The 21,852-nt window shown below is 42.5% G+C and overlaps 1 protein-coding gene across 1 annotated transcript in view; it reads right to left on the bottom strand.

Moving 5' to 3' along the window:
• Positions 1–21,852, bottom strand: part of RNF213 (ring finger protein 213) — a 355,180-nt gene that overhangs the window by 314,005 nt on the left and 19,323 nt on the right. The window contains 1 exon segment of the mRNA XM_044281121.1: positions 20,543–21,703. Coding sequence (XP_044137056.1) covers positions 20,543–21,703 — 1,161 coding nt within the window.

Raw genomic sequence — 21,852 nt, 5'->3', positions numbered from 1 at the left:
TTTATTTTTTGACACAAGTTAGTAGAATATGAGACTTTAGTAAGAAAAAACAAAAACAAACAAAAAATTTACGCTAACTTGTGCCAAAAAAAATGTCTGAATGGAGCCTTACAGGGGGGGGTGATCAATGACAGGGGGGGTGATCAATGACAGGGGGGGTGATCAATGACAGGGGGGGCGATCAATGACAGGGGGGGCGATCAATGACAGGGGGGGCGATCAAGGAAGGGGGGTAATCACCCATATAGACTCCCGGATCACCCCCCTGTCACTGATCACCCCCCTGTAAGGCTCCATTCAGACATCCGCATGATTTTTTACGGATCCATGGATACATGGATCGGATCCACAAAACACATGCGGACGTCTGAATGGAGCCTTACAGGGGGGTTATCAATGACAGGGGGTGATCAGGGTGATCACCCCCCTGTCACTGATCACCCCCCCTGTAAGGCTCCATTCAGACATCCGCATGATTTTTTACGGATCCATGGATCGGATCCACAAAACACATGCGGATGTCTGAATGGAGCCTTACAGGGGGGTTATCAATGACAGGGGGTGATCAGGGTGATCACCCCCCTGTCACTGATCACCCCCCCTGTAAGGCTCCATTCAGACATCCGCATGATTTTTTACGGATCCATGGATACATGGATCGGATCCACAAAAAACATGCGGACGTCTGAATGGAGCCTTACAGGGGGGTGATCAATGACAGGGGGGTGATCAGGGAGTGTATATGGGTGATCACCCGCCTGTCATTGATCACCCCCTGTAAGGCTCCATTCAGACGTCCGCATGTGTTTTGCGGATCCGATCCATGTATCCATGGATCCGTAAAAATCATGCGGACGTCTGAATGGAGCCTTACAGGGGGGTGATCAATGACAGGGGGGTGATCAATGACAGGGGGTGATCAGGGAGGGTATATGGGTGATCACCCGCCTGTCATTGATCACCCCCCTGTAAGGCTCCATTTAGACGTCCGTATGCGTTTTGCGGATCCGATCCATGTATCCGTGGATCCGTAAAAATCATACGGACGTCTGAACGGAGCCTGACAGGGGGGTGATCAATGACAGGGCGGTGATCAATGACAGGGGGGTGATCAGGGAGTTTATATGGGGTGATCATGGGTGATCAGGGGTTTATAAGGGGTTAATAAGTGACGGGGGGGGGGGGTGTAGTGTAGTGTAGTGTAGTGTGGTGTTTGGTGCGACTGTACTGACCTACCTGAGTCCTCTGGTGGTCGATCCTAACAAAAGGGACCACCAGAGGACCAGGTAGGAGGTATATTAGACGCTGTTATGAAAACAGCGTCTAATATACCTGTTAGGGGTTAAAAAATTCGGATCTCCAGCCTGCCAGCGAGCGATCGCCGCTGGCAGGCTGGAGATCCACTCGCTTACCTTCCGTTCCTGTGAGCGCGCGTGCCTGTGTGCGCGCGTTCACAGGAAATCTCGCGTCTCGCGAGATGACGCATATATGCGTGACTGTGCGCAGGGCTGCCACCTCCGGACCGCACATCTGCGTTAGGCGGTCCGGAGGTGGTTAACGAAAGGCCTATTCTCAGGATAGGCCACGGTAGGTGATCGGTGGGGGACCCACACCAAAGAAAAATACTGGCTTGTACGGCTAGACCCACATTTGGACATACTGTATATCGAACTTGCCAATAAAGAAGAACGCAAATACAAAGGGGGAGATTTATCAAAACGGGTGAAAAGTAGAACTGGCTTAGTTGCCCATAGCAACCAATCTGATTCCCCCTTTCATTTTTCAGAGCTCCTCTGACTGGTTTACCGTTACACCAGTTTGATAAATCTCCCCTAAAGTCTATTTTAAGGTAATATTATTGCCATACAAATGTACAAAACAAAAAAAAAAAAAAAAAAAAAAGCATATCTTTTTACAAATTTTTTCTCAAATATTAAAATAAAGCATAAATGATGTGTATCAAAAAATATATGGAAATTAGATTTATTTCCAAAAAGTAGATTAAAAAAAAAGTTGCTAGCTCAACAAACACAAACGTAAGTCGTCAAACTAAGGCTACTTTCACATCTGTGTTAGGTACGGATCCGTACCTACATTACAAATGATTGCATCCGTTCAGAACGGATCCGTTTGCATTATGAAGAACAAAGTCAAAACAGATCCAATGGGGGACGGATCCGTTTCCAATTGCACCATATTGTGTCAGTGAAAACGGATCCGCTCCCATTGACTTACATTGTAAGTCAGGACGGATCCGTTTGACTCCGCATCGTCAGGCGGACACCAAAACGCTGCAAGCAGCGTTTTGGTGTCCGCACCCAGAGCAGAATGGAGGCAGAACGGAGCCAAACTGATGCCTTCTGAACGGATCCTTAACCATTCACAATGTATTGGGGCTGAAGTGATCCTTTTTGAACCGTTTGTGAGATCCCTGAAACGGATCTCACAAACGGAATTCAAAACGCCAGTGTGAAAGTAGCCTAACGTGTGAAAAAAAACCTGCTAAACTGTGTCTGGTTCTAAAAGCTGAAATTACCCTGGCCCAGAGGCAGTTAAAAATACAACCTGTCCTGCCAAACACATCCCTCATGCAGCTATGTCAGGTTCTGAAATGTGGAGATGAAAATCACAAAAAAATAAAATACCCATGTGTCCTTAAAGGGACTCTGTCACCACTTTCTAACCCCCACTTTTAAAACTATAGTTCTGTCCATGGAGCCCCTGTGATTACAATGGTGGTGTTATATGTGAAATCCGCAGGCTCGTTTTGATAAAAAAAGCTTTTATCTTACCTGTCAGTCATGAGGATAAGGTGCCCAGGGCGTTTCTCCTGGTCTGAACATGCCGCCAGCCGCCGCCGCCGTTGGTACCCAGCTCCTCCTCTGCCTTGAATTTGCGCCGCCTGAATGTCCAGAAATACGCCTCCGGCTCTCCCTCAGTCCCCCCTCCTTTTCCAAAATTTCGCGCGTGCGCACAGGCCTGTGCCTGATGCGCCCGTGCAGACTTTACGATTCAGCCTCATTGAGCGAAGTGCGCATGCGCATGCGCACTTCTCTCAACCGCCCGATAACGCGAACACTGCCGCACGCGCGGGATCTTAGAAAAGAAGGAGGGGGGACTGAGGGAGAGCCGGAGGCGTATTTCTGGACATTCAGGCGGCGCAAATTCAAGGCAGAGGAGGAGCTGGGCACCAACGGCGGCGGCGGCTGGCGGCATGTTCAGACCAGGAGAAACGCCCTGGGCACCTTATCCTCATGACTGACAGGTAAGATAAAAGCTTTTTTTATCAAAACGAGCCTGCGGATTTCACATATAACACCACCATTGTAATCACAGGGGCTCCATGGACAGAACTATAGTTTTAAAAGTGGGGGTTAGAAAGTGGTGACAGAGTCCCTTTAAGAGGTTAATAAATGGAATACAGAACTAATGACAGACAGTTTGTAAGGGAAGGTGCATCTATTATGACTTTTTTAGAAACAAAAAAAAAATATGAGTATCAGTACATTGGATAATAATCCTCTGTTCCCTGCATATTCATAATGTGCAGATGTAACATATCAAATTTTCCCCAATAAAAATTAAAATATAAGTTACACATTTCATATTAAGCCGATTTCAGAGGGCAGGAGAAAAAGGACACCTTTTTTTAGTCTACATTCATGCAGAGCAAATCACTCCTGCCATCACAGCTATTATGCAACCAAAGTCTTTAGCAAGCCCCATCCTAAAGATGGCAAGTTTATGAAAATGTGATATGCATCTACACATACAGGGAGTGCAGAATTATTAGGCAAATGAGTATTTTGACCACATCATCCTCTTTATGCATGTTGTCTTACTCCAAGCTGTATAGGCTCGAAAGCCTACTACCAATTAAGCATATTAGGTGATGTGCATCTCTGTAATGAGAAGGGGTGTGGTCTAATGACATCAACACCCTATATCAGGTGTGCATAATTATTAGGCAACTTCCTTTCCTTTGGCAAAATGGGTCAAAAGAAGGACTTGACAGGCTCAGAAAAGTCAAAAATAGTGAGATATCTTGCAGAGGGATGCAGCACTCTTAACCGCTTTACGTCCGCCCATAGGATATAAACGTCCTATGGGTGGACCTCTAGTTCTGAAAGCACGTTCTAAAACGTCCTTTCAGAAATAGCAGCTGCACGCTAATCGTGCAGCTGCTGATCGGGTAGCCCGCTGTCAGTGACAGCAGGGCAACCCAGAGAGAAGGCAGGGACAGTGCCCAGGTGTCCCTGCCTTCCGGATCGCTGCAGACACAGCGCTCGCCGAGCGCTGACCGCCGGGACCGGAGCGTGCAGGAGCTGTGTGAGGTCTTACAGCCTCTCTGGGGGGTGCATTTCTTCTGTAACTGGGGCTACTATGTCAGCCCCAGTTACAGGAGAAATCAACAGTGAAAAAGAAAAGGAAAAAGTGAAGCAAATGTCCCCCAGAGGTCTTGTATGACCTTATGGGGGACGAAAAGTGTAAAAAAAGATAAAGGGTTGAAAAAATAAAATAAAGTTTCACATGTAAAAAAAAAAAAGGTCCCCAAGTAAGGAATAAAAAAAAAATAATTAAAAATAGAAAAAATAAAATAGACATATTTGGTATTGCCGCGTCCGTAAAAACCAGCTCTATAAAAATATCACATGACCTAACCCCTCGGGTGAACACTGTAAAAAAAAAAAAAAATCTGTGTCAAAACAAGCAATTTTTGTCACATTGCATCACAAAAGGTGCAACACCAAGTGATCAAAAACACGTATGTCCCACAAAATGGTACCAATAAAACAGTCACCTCATCCCGCAAAAAATGAGCCCCTACATAAGAAAATGTCTCAAAAAATAAAAAAACTATAGCTCTCAGAACATGGACACATTAAAACATAATATTTTTGTTTCAAAAATGCTATTATTGTGTAAAACTTTAATAAATAAGAAAAAGTATACATATTAGGTATCGCCACGTCCGTAACAATCTGCTCTATAAAAATGTCACTTGACTGAACCCCTCAGGTGAACGCTGTAAAAATAAATAAATTGAAACTGTGCTAAAACAACCAATTTTTTGGTCACCTTGCCCCATAAAGTGTTATAATGAATGATCAAAAAATCATATGTACCCAAAAATAGTACTAATAAAACTGGCACCTTATCCCCTAGTTTCCAAAATGGGGTCACTTCTTGGGAGTTTCTACTGTAAGGGTGCATCAGGGGGCTTCAAATGGGACATGGCATCTAAAAACCATGTGGAGTTCCTTTTCTTCTGTGCCCTGCCGTGTGCCCATACAGCAGTTTATGACCACATGTTGGGTGTTTCTGTAAACCGCAGAATCTGGGTAATAAATATTGAGTTTTGTTTGGCTGTTAACCATCGATGTGTTAAAGAAAAAATTAAAATGGAAAATCTGCCAAAAAAGTGAAATTTAAAAATTTGATCTCCATTTTCCTTTAATTCTTGTGAAACGCCTAAAGGGTTAACAAAGTTTGTAAAATCGGTTTTGAATACCTTGAGGGGTGTAGTTTCTACAATGGGGTCATTTATGGGGGTATCCACTATGTAGGCCCCACAAAGTGACTTCAGACCTGAACTGGTCCTTATAAAGTGGGTTTTGGCAATTTTCTTAAAAATTTGAAGAATTTCTTCTAACCTTCTAAGCCTTCTAACGTCCTAAAAAAACAAAATGACAATTCCAAAATGATGCCAACATAAAGTAGACATATGGGGAATGTGAAGTAATAAATATTTTATGAGGTATCACTTTGTTTTAAAAGCAGAGAAATTGAAATTTAGAAAATTGCAAATTTTTTAAAATTTTGGGGTAAATTTGGGATTTTTTCATAAAAAAAGGTGAAATATTTTGACTCAAATTTATGACTACCATGAAGTACAATGTGTCACGAGAAAACAATCTCTGAATGACTTGGATAAATAAAGGCGTTCCAAAGTTATTACCACATAAAGTGAGATGTCAGTTTTGGAAAATTAGGCCTGGTCAGGAAGGAGGCAAATGGCCCAGATGGGAAGTGGTTAAAATTGCAAAGCTTCTGAAGCGTGATCATCGAACAATCAAGCGTTTCATTCAAAATAGTCAACAGGGTCGCAAGAAGCGTGTGGAAAAACCAAGGCGCAAAATAACTGCCCATGAACTGAGAAAAGTCAAGCGTGCAGCTGCCAAGATGCCACTTGCCACCAGTTTGGCCATATTTCAGAGCTGCAACATCACTGGAGTGCCCAAAAGCACAAGGTGTGCAATACTCAGAGACATGGCCAAGGTAAGAAAGGCTGAAAGACGACCACCACTGAACAAGACACACAAGCTGAAACGTCAAGACTGGGCCAAGAAATATCTCAAGACTGATTTTTCTAAGGTTTTATGGACTGATGAAATGAGAGTGAGTCTTGATGGGCCAGATGGATGGGCCCGTGGCAGGATTGGTAAAGGGCAGAGAGCTCCAGTCCGACTCAGACGCCAGCAAGGTGGAAGTGGAGTACTGGTTTGGGCTGGTATCATCAAAGATGAGCTTGTGGGGCCTTTTCGGGTTGAGGATGGAGTAAAGCTCAACTCCCAGTCCTACTGCCAGTTTCTGGAAGACACCTTCTTCAAGCAGTGGTACAGGAAGAAGTCTGCATCCTTCAAGAAAAACATGATTTTCATGCAGGACAATGCTCCATCACACGCGTCCAAGTACTCCACAGCGTGGCTGGCAAGAAAGGGTATAAAAGAAGAAAATCTAATGACATGGCCTCCTTGTTCACCTGATCTGAACCCCATTGAGAACCTGTGGTCCATCATCAAATGTGAGATTTACAAGGAGGGAAAACAGTACACCTCTCTGAACAGTGTCTGGGAGGCTGTGGTTGCTGCTGCACGCAATGTTGATGGTGAACAGATCAAAACACTGACAGAATCCATGGATGGCAGGCTTTTGAGTGTCCTTGCAAATAAAGGTGGCTATATTGGTCACTGGTTCGTTTTTGTTTTGTTTTTGAATGTCAGAAATGTATATTTGTGAATGTTGAGATGTTATATTGGTTTCACTGGTAAAAATAAATAATTGAAATGGGTATATATTAGTTTTTTGTTAAGTTGCCTAATAATTATGCACAGTAATAGTCACCTGCACACACAGATATCCCCCTAAAATAGCTAAAACTAAAACCAAACTAAAAACTACTTTCAAAAATATTCAGCTTTGATATTAATGAGTTTTTTTGGGTTCATTGAGAACATGGTTGTTGTTCAATAATAAAATTAATCCTCAAAAATACAACTTGCCTAATAATTCTGCACTCCCTGTATGTTAACTCTTTCAGGCTTTTTTTATTTTTTTTGTTGCTTTTTCGTTTTGCTCTCCCTGCCTTCCCAGAGCCATAACTTTTTTATTTGTCTGTTCACATAGCCAAATGAGGGCCTGTTTTTTTGCGGGACAAGTTGTACTTTCCAATGCCACCATTTAATATTGCATGTGTTGTAGTGGGAAGCGGTAAAAAAAAAATCCAAATGGGGTGAAATTGAAAAAAAAAAAAAAAAGCAATTCCACCAGTTTTACAGTTTTTTTTTATTTACGATGTTCAATGTGCAATAAAACTGACCGGTTACCGTACTTTTATTCTACAGGTCAGTATGAATCCGGCGATACCTTATATGTATAGTTTTTCTTGCGTTTTGATAGTGATAAAAAAAAAAAAAAATTTAAAGTGGGAAACTTTGACCCCATATTTTGACCCCAATAACTTTTTGTAAATATGTGTACAGAGCTGTGTGGGGGCTCATTTTTTGCAGGGCAATCTGAACTTTTCATTAATACCATTCTGGGGTGTGTATGACTTTTTATTACATTTTTTTGCTGAAAATGAAACAACCAAAATTGGCCATTTGGACGCTTTTTTCCATTTTTCTGTTTGCCGTATGGGGAATATATTTTTATAATTTTATACTATGGTTGTTTTCGCACATCACGACACCCATGATGGGTATTTTTTTAAAAAGAATTTAGTTCTTTTTTTAAATTTTGGGAAAAGGAGGTGATTTGAATTTTTATGACACTTTTTTATAGTTCGCATAGAGAACTTTAACATGCAATCATTAGATTGCTATTATCATAGACTCCAATGCACTTGCATTGGGATTTATGATGATTTTACTACTTTCCCATGGACCCTATTACATTCAAGGGCTCCATAGGAAATACTATGCAGCAGCCACCTGTCATTTACAAAGACAGAGGCTGCTGCACACATGCTCCAGCTCCTCCGATCGCCACACAGGGGAGCCAGAGCACCACTGGAAGCACGCGCAGTATTTCACGCACTCAGATGCCATGGTCAGGATTGACCACGGTATCTGAGGGGGTTAAATGTCCGCGATCGGCATTACTGCCGGTTGCGGACATGAGCCACAGGTGTCTGCTATAAGAAGCAGGCGTCCACCCGCGGCTATGGTGCTCGCAGCGCTCAGGAGCAGGCGCCATCTTCAAAGACCCTGTCTGCGCAGTACATGTACGGTGCTGGGCGTTAAGGGGTTAACATAATTTTCACTGTCCCTGTGCAGAGGCGTAATTAGTTGGCGGAGTGGCACTTCCCCAAGGTGCAGTGAGGTAGAGATGGAGAGGGGTGCTGGCTTCCATGTCCCTCTTCTGCCCATTTAAGTTACAACAGCCAGAGATTCTTACTGTAATATGTATGTTTTATTTGTGCAACGAGTATACATGTATGTGTATATTGTAGGCTTGTATGTGTAATGTGTATGAATATGTATCAGTATGCAGCATCTGTTTGTAATGTGTATATATCTGTGTTGTGTATACATGTACAGTGAGGAACAGAAGTATTTGAACACCCTGCGATTTTGCAAGTTCTCCCACTTAGAAATCATGGAGGAGTCTGAAATTCACATTGTAGGTGCATTCCCACTCTGAGAGACAGAATAAAAAAATGTAAAAAAAAAATAAAATCAGGAAATCACATTTTATGATTTTTAAAAGACTTTATTTTTCTTGCACTGCTGAACATAAGTATTTGAACACCTGAGAAAATCAGTGTTAATATTTGGTACAGAAGTCTTTGTTTTCAAATAGAGAGGTCAAACGTTTCCTGTAGTTCTTGACCAGGTTTGCACACACTGCAACAGGGATTTTGGCCCACTTCTCCACACAGATCTCCTCTAGATCTGTCAGGTTTCGGGGCTGTCGCTGAGCAACATGGCGTTTCAGCTCCCTCCAAAGATGTTCTATTGGATTTAGGTCTAGAGACTGGCTAGGCCACTCCAGAACCTTGATATGCTTCTTACGGAGCCACTCCTTAGTTATCTTGGCTGTGTGCTTCCGGTAGTTGTCATGTTGGAAGACCCAGCCACGACCCATCTTCAATGCTCTAACTGAGGGAAGGAGGTTGTTGCTCAAAATCTCACAATAAATGGCCCCATTCATCCTCTCCTTAATACAGTGTAGTCATCCTGCCCCCTTCGCAGAAAAGCACCCCAAAAGCATGATGTTACCACCCCCATGCTTCACAGTAGGGATGGTGTTCTTGGGATGCAACTTATCCTTCTTTTTCCTCCAAACACGGCGAGTGAAGTTTAGACCAAAAAGTTCTAATCTGAACCCATGACTTTCTCCCATGCCTCCTCTGGATCATCCAGACAGTCATTGTCAAACCTAAGATCAGTGGCGTGCCTAAAGTGTTTGGCACCCAAACGGGTCCTTTCTCTGGCACCTCCCCCCCTCAAATACTTGACCACATATCTCTTACATCCAGAGACATCTCCTGTCATGTAGACCTTCTCTTTCCTCTTCTCCTCCGCCATGACAGATTCTTTCAGCCGCATCTAGTCTCTATAGAGTTTGTAACACAGACACGTTAGATTTCTCAGTTTTTCCTTCAACCTCCCTATCCTGGTGTCCCCACAGTGTCATCCTGCTGCCACTCCCAATACTGTGCCCGTTGTGCCCCCCAATGCCCCAGGTACTATACTGCTGAAAAAATAGCGACTCCAGTAGACATAAATGGAGTAATTTATCAAACTGGTGTAACGTAGAATTGGATTTCCAAAAGAGCAGTCAAATATGAAAGGTGGAATCTGATTGGCTGCTATGGGCACAAAAGCCAGTTCTACTTTAAGCCAGTTTGATAAAGGACCCCAAATGTCCCTATAGTGTCCACAGCAGCTATAATGTCCCGTAGAGTGCCCCCAGTAATAATAACACCCTATATTGTGCTCCAGGTAATAATCCCTGTATAGTGTCCCCAGAAATAATAGAATTGCCCCTACAGTGCCTCCCCAATAGCAACGCCTCCCACGCTGCCACCATATAGTAATTTTCCCCACACTGACCCCCCCACAGTAATTTCCCCCACACAGTAATTTGCCCCACACTGCTCCCATACAGTAATTTCCCCCACACCGTTATTTCCCCACACTGCCCCATACAGTAAATTGCCTCACACTGCCCCATATAGTAATTTGCCCCACACTGCCCCCATACAGTAGTTTCCCTCACACTGCCCCATACAGTAATTTGCCCCACACTGTCCCCATACAGTAGTTTACCTCACACTGCCCCATACAGTAATTTTCCCCACACTGTCCCCATACAGTAGTTTCTCTCACACTGCCCCATACAGTAATTTCCCCCACACTGCCCCTACACAGTAATTTCCCCCACACTGCCCCATCACAGTAATTTCCCCCACACTGCCCCATATAGTAATTTCCTCAACACTGCCCCATATAGTAATTTCCCCCAGACTGCCCCCATACAGTAATTTCCCCAGACTGCCCCATACAGTAATTTCCCCCAGACTGCCCACACACAGTAATTTCCCCCACACTGCCCCCACAAAGTAGTTTCCTCCACATTGCCCCATATAGTAATTTCCCCCCCACATAGTATTCCCTATTCCCTCCCATAATTATTGCCCCCACATAATCCCTCCCATAATAATTTCCCCCACTCCCACATGTCCTCCTATGTCCCCCAAAGTTGGCCCAAACAAAAAAATGAGGGAAAAAAAAAAAACTAAAAAAAAGGTACTCACCTATGTCCGGGCGCTTGCTCGCAGAGGAAGGCTCGCACGTTTCACTGTGCTGCTGCGTCCCAGCACAGGGGTGCGCAAAGATGTCATCGCGCACGCCTGCGCTGGGATTTCACTACCGCATAGGCCTGAACCCTATCGGGGTGATCGCCGGCAGGGCAGGCAGGGAACTATGCGCTCCCGTGCTTCGCCGCAGTATGTGGGTGTCAGCGCTCCAGCAATGAGCGCTTCCATCTGTATTGATTCTGGGCCTGGCGCCCCCGTGAGAGCCGGCACCCGTTGATCTATTTTCACCAGGTCCACAATTTTGTCTCTGGTGTCTTTTGACAGCATTTTGGTCTTGCATATGGTAGTAGTTGGCATCTGACTGACTGTGGGGTGGACAGGTGTCTTTAAAGAACTCAGACAGGTGGTACTAAGTTAGATTAATGAGTGGAGTAGAGGTGGACTTTTTAAAGGCACAGTAACAGGTCTTTGAGAGCCAGAATTCTTGCTGTTTCTCAATTGTTCAAATACTTATGTTCAGCAGTGCAAGACAAATATATTCTTTAAAAATCATACAATGTGATTTCCTGATTATTTTTATTTTATTTTATTCTGTCTCTAAGAGTGATAATGCACCTACAGTCGTGGCCAAAAGTTTTAAGAATGATACAAATATTAGTTTTCACAAAGTTTGCTGCTAAACTGCTTTTAGATCTTTGTTTCAGTTGTTTCTGTGATGTAGTGAAATATTACATGCACTTCATCCATTTAGATCTTTGTTTCAGTTGTTTCTGTGATGTAGTGAAAATTACACGCACTTCATCCGTTTCAAAGGCTTTTATCGACAATTACATGACTTTTATGCAAAGAGCCAGTATTTGCAGTGTTGGCCCTTCTTTTTCAGGACCTCTGCAATTCGACTGGGCATGCTCTCAATCATCTTCTGGGCCAATTCCTGACTGATAGCAACCCATTCTTTCATAATCACTTCTTGGAGTTTGTCAGAATTAGTGGGTTTTTGTTTGTCCACCCGCCTCTTGAGGATTGACCACAAGTTCTCAATGGAATTAAGATCTGGGGAGTTTCCAGGCCATGGACCCAAAATTTCAACGTTTTGGTCCCCGAGCCACTTAGTTATCACTTTTGCCTTATGGCACGGTGCGCCATCGTGCTGGAAAATGCATTGTTCTTCACCAAACTGTTGTTGGATTGTTGGAAGTTGCTGTTGGAGGGTGTTTTGGTACCATTCTTTATTCATGGCTGTGTTTTGGGGAAAAATTGTGAGTGAGCCCACTCCCTTGGATGAGTAGCAACCCCACACATGAATGGTCTCAGGATGCTTTACTGTTGGCATGACACAGGACTGATGGTAGCGCTAAACCTTTTCTTCTCCGGACAAGCCTTTTTCCTGATGCCCCAAACAATCGGAAAGAGGCTTCATCAGAGAATATGACTTTGCCCTAGTCCTCAGCAGTCCATTCACCATATTTTCTGCAGAAGATCAATCTGTCCCTGATGTTTTTTTTTTGGAGAGAAGTGGCTTCTTTGCTGCCCTTCTTGACACCAGGCCATCTTCCAAAAGTCTTCGCCTCACTGTGCGTGCAGATGCGCTCACACCTGCCTGCTGCCATTCCTGACTGGTGGCACTCTGCACCAAGCTCTGCACTGGTGGCACTCCGATCCCGCAGCTGAATCCTCTTTAGGAGACGATCCTGGTGCTTGCTGGACTTTCTTGGACGCCCTGAAGCCTTCTTAACCACCTCCAGACCGCCTAACGCACGGATGCGTCCGGAAGGTGGTTGATTCATTCCTCCTGGACGCATCCGTGCGTCATCTCGCGATAGCCGAGATTTCCTGTGAAGGTCAGCGAGTGGATCTCCAGTCTGCCAGCGGCGATCGTTCGCTGGCAGGCTGGAGATGTGATTATTTTTTAACCCCTAACAGGTATATTAGACGCTGTTTTGATAACAGCGTCTAGTATACCTGCTACCTGGTCCTCTGGTGGTCCCTTTTGTTTGGATCGACCACCAGAGGACACAGGCAGCTCAGTAAAGTAGCGCCAAACACCACTACACTACACTACACCCCCCCTGTCACTTATTAACCCCTTATGAACCCCTGATCACCCCATATAGACTCCCTGATCACCCCCCTTTCATTGATCACCCCCTGTAAGGCTCCATTCAGACGTCCGTATGATTTTTACGGCTCTACGGATACATGGATCGATCCGCAAAACGCATACGGACGTCTGAATGGAGCCTTACAGGGGGGTGATCACCCATATAGACACCCTGATCACCCCCCTGTCATTGATCACCCCCCTGTAAGGCTCCATTCAGACGTCCATTTTATTATTACGGATCCACGGATACATGGATCGGATCCGCAAAACGCATACGGACGTCTGAATGGAGCCTTACAGAGGGGTGATCAATGACAGAGGGGTGATCACCCATATAGACTTCCTGATCACCCCCGTCATTGATCACCCCCCTGTAAGGCTCCATTCAGACGTCCATATTATTTTTACAGATCCACGGATACATGGATCGGATCCGCAAAACGCATATGGACGTCTGAATGGAGCCTTACAGGGGGGTGATCAATGACAGGGGGGTGATCGATGACAGGGGGGTGATCAGGGAGTCTATATCGGTGATCACCCCCCTGTCATTGATCACCCCCCCCCCCCCCCCCCCCCCCGTAAGGCTCCATTCAGACATTTTTTTGGTGGAAATTGTAAGAAAAAAAAATAAAGTCTCATATTCCACTAACTTGTGTCAAAAAATAAAATCTCACATGAACTCACCATACCCCTCACGGAATCCAAATGCGTAAAATTTTTTAGACATTTATATTCCAGACTAAAAAATCTTGGCAAAAGACAACATTTCCCATTTTTTTTATACAAAGTTGGCATTTGACCAAGATATTTATCTCACCCAGCATGAGTATATGTAAAATGACACCCCAAAACACTTCCCCCAACTTCTCCTGAGCACGGCGATACCAGATGTGTGACACTTTTTTGCAGCCTAGGTGGGCAAAGGGGCACACACTCCAAAGAGCACCTTTCGGATTTCACCAGTCATTTTTTACAGATTTTGATTGCAAACTACTTCTCACGCATATGGGCCCCTAAAATGCCAGGGCAGTATAACTACCCCACAAGTGACCCCATTTTGGAAAGAAGACACCTCAGGGTATTCCGTGAGAGGCATGGCGAGTTCCTAGAATTTTTTATTTTTTTGTCACAAGTTAGTGGAATATGAGACTTTGTAAGAAAAAAATAAAATAAAAAATAAATCATTTTCCGCTAACTTGTGACAAAAAATAAAAAGTTCTATGAACTCACTATGCCCATCAGTGATAACCTTAGGGTGTCTAATTTCCGAAATGGGGTCATTTGTGGGGTGTTTGTACTGTCTGGGCATTGTAGAACCTCAGGAAACATGACAGGTGCTCAGAAAGTCATAGCTGTTTCAAAAAGGGGAAATTCACATTTTTGTACCATAGTTTGTAAACGCTATAATTTTTACCCAAACAATTTTATTTTTACCCAAACATTTTTTTAATCAAAGACATGTAGAACAATAAATTTAGCGAAAAATTTATATATGGATGTCGTTTTTTTTTGCTAAATTTTACAACTGAAAGTGAAAAATGTCATTTTTTTTGCAAAAAATCATTACATTTGGATTAATAACAAAAAAAAGTAAAAATGTCAGCAGCAATGAAATACCACCAAATGAAAGCTCTATTAGTGAGAAGAAAAGGAGGTAAAATTCATTTGGGTGGTAAGTTGCATGACTGAGCAATAAACGGTGAGTAAGTGTAAAAAGTGGCCTGGTCATTAAGGGGGTTTCAGCTAGCGGGGTTGAAGTGGTTAACAAGAATTGAACCTCTTTCCTTGAAGTTCTTGATGATCCTATAAATTGTTGATTGAGGTGCAATCTTAGTAGCCACAATATCCTTGCCTGTGAAGCCATTTTTATGCAACGCAATGATGGCTGCACGTGTTTCTTTGCAGGTCACCATGGTTAACAATGGAAGAACAATGATTTCAAGCATTACCCTCCTTTTAACAGGTCAAGTCTGCCATTTTAACCTAATCAGCCTGACATAATGATCTCCAGCCTTGTGCTCGTCAACATTCTCACCTGAGTTAACAAGACGATTACTGAAATGATCTCAGCAGGTCCTTTAATGACAGCAATGAAATGCAGTGGAAAGGTTTTTTGGGGATTAAGTTAATTTTCATGGCAAAAAAGGACTATGCAATTCATCTGATCACTCTTCATAACATTCTGGAGTATATGCAAATTGCCATTATAAAAACTTAAGCAGCAACTTTTCCAATTTTCAATATTTATATAATTCTCAAAACTTTTGGCCACGACTGTACAATGTGAATTTCAGACCCCTCCATAATTTCTAAGTGGGAGAACTTGCAAAATCGCAGGGTGTTCAAATACTTCTGTTCCTTACTGTATGTGTATAAGCACTGTATATCATATAGAAGCACTATATATTTCTGCAGTACTGCGGTGCTATGTATGGAATAGATTTACTATGTATGTGTGCTGCAGAGGTATGTAGAAATAAAAGCCTTTGAAAAAACAAAAAATAATTTGTTTGCAAAGCCACATTCTGACAGCCATAACTTTTTTATCTTTTTGTCTACATAGCTGTTTGTAGGCTTGTTTTTTTGCAGGGAGATCTGTAATTGTTATTGGTACCATTTGTGGGTTCATACAACTTTTTTGGAAGGAAAGGTGACCTAATATGGCAAGTCATAATTTTTATTTTAGTTACAGCGTACACTGTGCCAGAAAACCATTTGTATATTTTAACCTCTTCTTGACCAGTGCAATACTAGTAACACCGGGCGGGTGTTTAAAGATGGTGGCCGCTCGGAAGCGGACGCCTTAGGCTACTTTCAGACTAGCGTTCGAGCGGATCCGTTCTGAACGGATCCGCTCATATTAATGCAGACAGTGGCTCCGTTCAGAACGGATCCGTCTGCATTATAACTTAGAAAAATTTCTAAGTGTGAAAGTAGCCTGAGCGGATCCGTTCAGACTTTACATTGAAAGTCAACGGGGGACGGATCCGCTTGAAGATTGAGCCATATGGTGTCATCTTCAAGCGGATCCGTCCCCATTGACTTCCATTATAAGTCGGAACGGATCCGCTCGCCTCCGCACGGCCAGGCGGACACCCGAAAGCTGCTTGCAGCGTTCAGGTGTCCGCTCACTGAGCGGAGCGGAGGCTGAGCGCTGGCAGACGGATGCATTCTCAGTGGATCCGCCTCCACTGAGAATGCATTAGGGCCAGACGGCTGCGTTCAGGGCCGCTTGTGAGCCCCTTCAAACGGAGCTCACGAGCAGACACCTGAACGCAGGTGTGAAAATAGCCTTAGCTGCAGGGTGCCTGCTGTTTCATACAACAGACACCCACGGACATTTAACCCTTTGGATGCCGTGATCAATTCTGCAAAAACTGGGTATGCTTCGGCTTCCCCCTCGCAGCGATCGGAGGAGCCGAAGCATGTATGCGGCAGTGACTGTCATTGAGAATGACAAGAGGCTGCTGCATAGTGTTTCATATGAAGCCTTTGTCTGTACCAGGGCTCCATAGGAAACTAGTAAACTAGTAAATTTCTCATAGACTCCAATGCTAATGCTAATGCATTGGAGTCTATGATAATAGCAATCTAATGATTGCTTGTTATAGTTCCCTATGGGAACAAAAAAAAATAATAAATAAAAAAAAAAAAAAAACTTTCATTTTTAAAAATTAAAATATAAAAATTCTAATCACCCCCCTTTCCCCAAAATAAAAATAGTAAAAAAAACACCCATACTATTAAAATATTTTCCCCATATGGCAAACAATGAAATGGAAAAAAAACGTCAAAATGGCTGATTCACAGTTTTGGGTCGCTTCAATTCCCCCAGAAATTCTATAAAATGTGATCAAAAATCGTATGGATTTAATGGAAAGTACAGATCGCACCACAAAAAATTAGCCTTCACACAGCTCCATAACACATTACTACAAAAAAGTTATAGGGGTCAGAATATGGCAACAAAAAAATAAAACAGATATATAAATTTTTTTAAGGTTTTCATTATTTTATCAGTATCAAAACGCAAGAAAAACTACACATAAGCCATCACCAGATTCATACTGACCTGGAGAATAAAAGTGCTGTAACTGGTCAGTTTTATCGCATATCAAACACTGTAAATAAGAAATCTGTAAAACTGTGGGTGGCATTGGAAAGTACAACTTGTCCCGCAAAAAACAAGCCCTTATACGGCAATGTGAACGGAAAAAAAATAAACATTACGGGTCTGGAAACGCAAAAAATGAAAAAACCTCTGGGGTAGAAAGGATTAATAGTTTGGACATTTTAGAATGTGGCAATGTCTATTATTTTTACTTTTTTATTGTTTATTTTCCCATTTTTATTTGCTGTAATTTTTATTCCCTTTAGGAGACTTGAATATGCCATCTTCTGATGACTTGGAGGCAGCTCACTTTGATAGGCATGGAAACCTTCACAAGGCTCCAGGCTGTCTTATTGAAAGAGGCAGTTTCACTGTGAGCCCTCTCTTTCTAACCGCTCAGATCCTGTGGTCACTATTGACCATGGCATCTGAGAGGTTAAATAACCGGGATCACAGTTCTCTCTTATCCCAGTCATTGCAGCAAGATGCCAGCTGGTGGCCCTGCTCCATAGACCTCTCACATCCCTCTGATGTACTATTATGTGAGGGGTGGCAAAGAAGTAAATCATTTTAGTTTTTAATTTCATTGTTGCAGGATAAAACTTACCAGGAAAGAGTAAAGGAACTTAATATGTATAGCTTGGAAGAAAGACGAGACACAGGGGATATGATAGAAACTTTTAAATACATAAAGGGAATCAACAAGGTAAAAGAGGAAAGAATATTTAAAAGAAGAAAAACTGCTACAAGAGGACATAGTTTTAAATTAGAGGGGCAAAGGTTTAAAAGTAATATCAGGAAGTATTACTTTACTGAGAGAGTAGTGGATGCATGGAATAGCCTTCCTGCAGAAGTGGTAGCTGCAAATACAGTGGAGGAGTTTAAGCATGCATGGGATAGGCATAAGGCCATCCTTCATATAAGATAGGGCCAGGGGCTATCCATAGTATTCAGTATATTGGGCAGACCAGATGGGCCAAATGGTTCTTATCTGCCGACACATTCTATGTTTCTATGTAAGACCCAGAAGTTAAACTTTTCCATCAATGTCGTTGTATGAGGGCATGTTTTCTGTGGGATGAGTTGTATTCTACAATGGTACCATTTTGAAGTTCATTTTTGGGAGGGAATGCAAAAAAAAACAGTAGTTCTGCGATCGTTATTTGCAGTTTCTTTTCCCACTGTCTACCATGCAGTTCAAATAACATGTTAACTTTATTCTAGGGGTCAGTAGAAATGCAATGACACAAACTATGTATAGTATTTTTACCGATTTTTTACACAGGTTTACTTTTAACCATATGGGGGCTTGTTTTTTTCTGGGACAAGTTGGTACCATATTGGGGTATATATAAATATAGACTGATTTATTTATTTTGGGGGGGGGGTTAAAAGAAAAGACAAATCCTCCATTTTTTTTTTTAACCAATGTTCTATAAATAATAAACCATTTTTATTCTATGGGTCATTATAATTGCAGAAGAACTGAAAATGTATATTTTAATGATTTAAAAAAATAGATACGGGTGCTATGTTAGTATGCTGGCTGCGAATGTATCACATTGGTACCCCACAATCACGTCACAGGGTGACAATGGATAAACAGAGGCAGGCTCCCCTATCTCTCAATCACTTAGATGCTGCGGTCCATATAGAACATGGCATCTATGGGATTTTTAAAAGTCTTGTGTCTTGAAAAGTCTCGTGTCTTGCTGAGATCAAAGTTAGTTCTAATCCCAGCAATTACATTGGGAGCCTGGCTGTGTAATAGCTGATCAATCGTGTGGGAACCGTAAGCAGTGCACATGAGATCTTCATAACAGATATGTCCATCACAATGCAGTAACTAGCATTGCATCATGTTGCATATATCCATTTGTTTCCAGGGAGAGTGATCTGGCCTAAAGTTTCTGCTATCTCTCTCTGTCAGGTTTCTTCTGTGTTTGTTTCAACCTAATGATGGCCTCATTCACCTGCATTGAGGCAACTCTGGACAAATGTTAAAGGGAACCTGTCACCTCCAAAAACTATCCCAAGCTGCCAGCAGTACCTGAGAGTAGCCAGCAGCGTGTTTCCGACGATAATTTTCTTCCTGAAGACCGATGCGGCTAATGCTCAAAAACTTTTTTTTATTCCCTGCTGGCGCGCTTCTCTGGTCATGCTTGAAGTCAAGGGGGCAGCGGCCTCCTTGCTTCAAGTCAAGATAACCACGCCCCTTCCCTGCCCCATTGCTGTGACTGATGCAGAGAGTTCGGCAAAGCCAGCCGAACTGCCAGCTGTCAGTCACAGCAAAGGGGCAGGGAAGGGGCGTGGTTATCTTGACTTGAAGCAAGGGAGGCCGCTGCCCCCTTGACTTCAAGCATGACTAGAGAAGCGCGCCGGCAGGGAAAAAAATAACGTTTTCTGAGCAATAGCAGCATCGGCCTTCAGGAAGAAAATTATCGTCGGAAAAACGCTGCTGGCTACTCTCAGGTACTGCTGGCGGCTTGGGATAGTTTTGGGAGGTGACAGGTTTTCTTTAAGCTAGCAAATGTAAAGCTTGGAATCAACGCAAAACCTTTTATCTACTCAATCTGTCATAAATGAGAATAAAATAATGTAATAAAGGGGATGGGGGAGTGGTCTAATTGAAGAATGGAAAAGCTCTATTGCCCAAAGGGAATATAAATGAGGTATTGTTTAACTCAGCAGGTTCAACCCTACCAGGCATTATGCCTGGTTTAGTAGAGTTGATCCTGTTGACAGATGCTTTTTAAGAGCTCCCGGCTCTCTCTGACACCCACTCTTAATTGGTAGCTTTCATCCTATACACAGTATAGAAAGAGAGATGTCAAATATCCATGGGGGCAGCCACATCTCATAAATACTGGGAGTCTATCCCTGAGTTTATCAGGGATTTTAAGTAAAAAATGGGCCGAAAAAGTAAGTGACCAAGTCCAAGAATTTCAATCAAGTTCTCTATAACTCAGATAAGGCAGCATACATCAGTTGATAGCTTCCCTTCAGACCCCTTGAATTACTGCTAGTAGCCCACACTTCAATCACATATTAAAATTTTCATTTAAAATCCACTGTGGTTGTGCGCAGAGGCTAAATTATGAAAATTGTCTCCCTGTCCAAATACTTCTGGATCCATCTGTGTATGAGAAAAAGTGATTGGCTTCACTTGCTGGAAAACAAGCAGGTTAGAAGTGAAGTAAAGGCGGTATATCATGGAATACAAACCCTACAACAAATATTATTCACATTACAATGTCACTTACGTTTAGAAACCTACCTCAGAGTTTTTCGACTCTTGTTTTTCCTGTGCTTTATTTCCACCTTTCTTATTTTTTCCTTCTTTCATTTTGCTACTTTCAGGATCTTTCTTAGTATCCTCATTTCTCTTATCATCAATGTCTTTTTTATTTGGTTGATTTGTTTTTGGCTCATTTATATCTCTTTCACGATCACTATCATTTTTATTATCCTGCCCTGTTGTGTTCTTTTTGTTTTTTCTTGAAGCATTTTTAGGAGCATTTTCATTCGTGCCATCTTTATAACTGTCATTGGCACTGGCGCCATGTGTCACTTTTCCCTTTTGATTTTCTTTTTTACCCTGTTTATCAGGTTCTTGTGCCGCAACAGACATTTTGTTGGAACTATTATTTGGATTGTTTGCATCCATACCTTGATGGTCAGAATTACTGTCGTCTTTGGAAATTTCCTTTCCCTCTGTCAGTCTGGACTTTGATTCATTTGCTATGGTGCATCTCTCTCCATCATTCTGATTGATGACCTTGTTCTTACTTTCAGAGTCTAAGCTCGTGCTCACATCATCCCCTTTTTTATCAGGCCCAGTATTCAGATGTTTGGACGTCTGTCCGATGACCTGATCAGTGACCTTGTCCTTATTACTGGAGCTTTCATTGCTTGTGGTGCCATCATTTGGTGCCACACTATGGCTAGTAGTCACATTTTCCGCCTCCGTTGTGGTTTGCTTATGATTAGTTTTTTTCTTGTTGCTACTTTCATTTTCCTTCAGTTTTTCTATTGTAGTTCTATCATCTGATATCACTTGGTTGCCAGTAGATTTGGTCACATTATGAATCAGTTCCTTGTTGTTGGGCTCTTCATTTCCATTTTTGTCCTCTGAATATTCCATCTGGTTACACTGTAGAAGTTCATGTTCTTTTGTTTCCATTGATCCTTGTATTTCTTTGGTTATTAGGTTAGAATCCTTTACCTCTGAAACGGTCTTTACAGCTAACGTGGCAGTGTTACCTGAAATTACTTTTGCTGATGTAGATAAAGAAGTGTTGTTTTCAGTAGACACCTCAAGGCTCTTACACTCATCTTCATCATTATGACTATCAGTGTCTCGGCATTCATTCATTGTTGCAGGAAGAGACATAAATTCAGTTTGACCCGACATTCCTTTTTTCTTCTTGTTTTTTTTCTGTAAAAAAATTGTTATACAGTATTTCAAGATATCTGAACAAATGCAACCGATGCAAGGGATTTTTAAAAGTCTTGTGTCTCAAAGAGGTATTACCATCTCGACATTTATGGTATATCCACAGGAGATGGGGCTCTCCCCTATCTCAA

This window comes from Bufo gargarizans, chromosome 2 (assembly GCF_014858855.1).
Source record: "Bufo gargarizans isolate SCDJY-AF-19 chromosome 2, ASM1485885v1, whole genome shotgun sequence".
In the NCBI taxonomy this organism is placed as follows: Eukaryota; Metazoa; Chordata; class Amphibia; order Anura; family Bufonidae; genus Bufo; species Bufo gargarizans.
The sequence above is the reverse complement of the archived record's forward strand: the minus strand, read 5'-3'. Positions and strand labels throughout refer to the sequence as shown.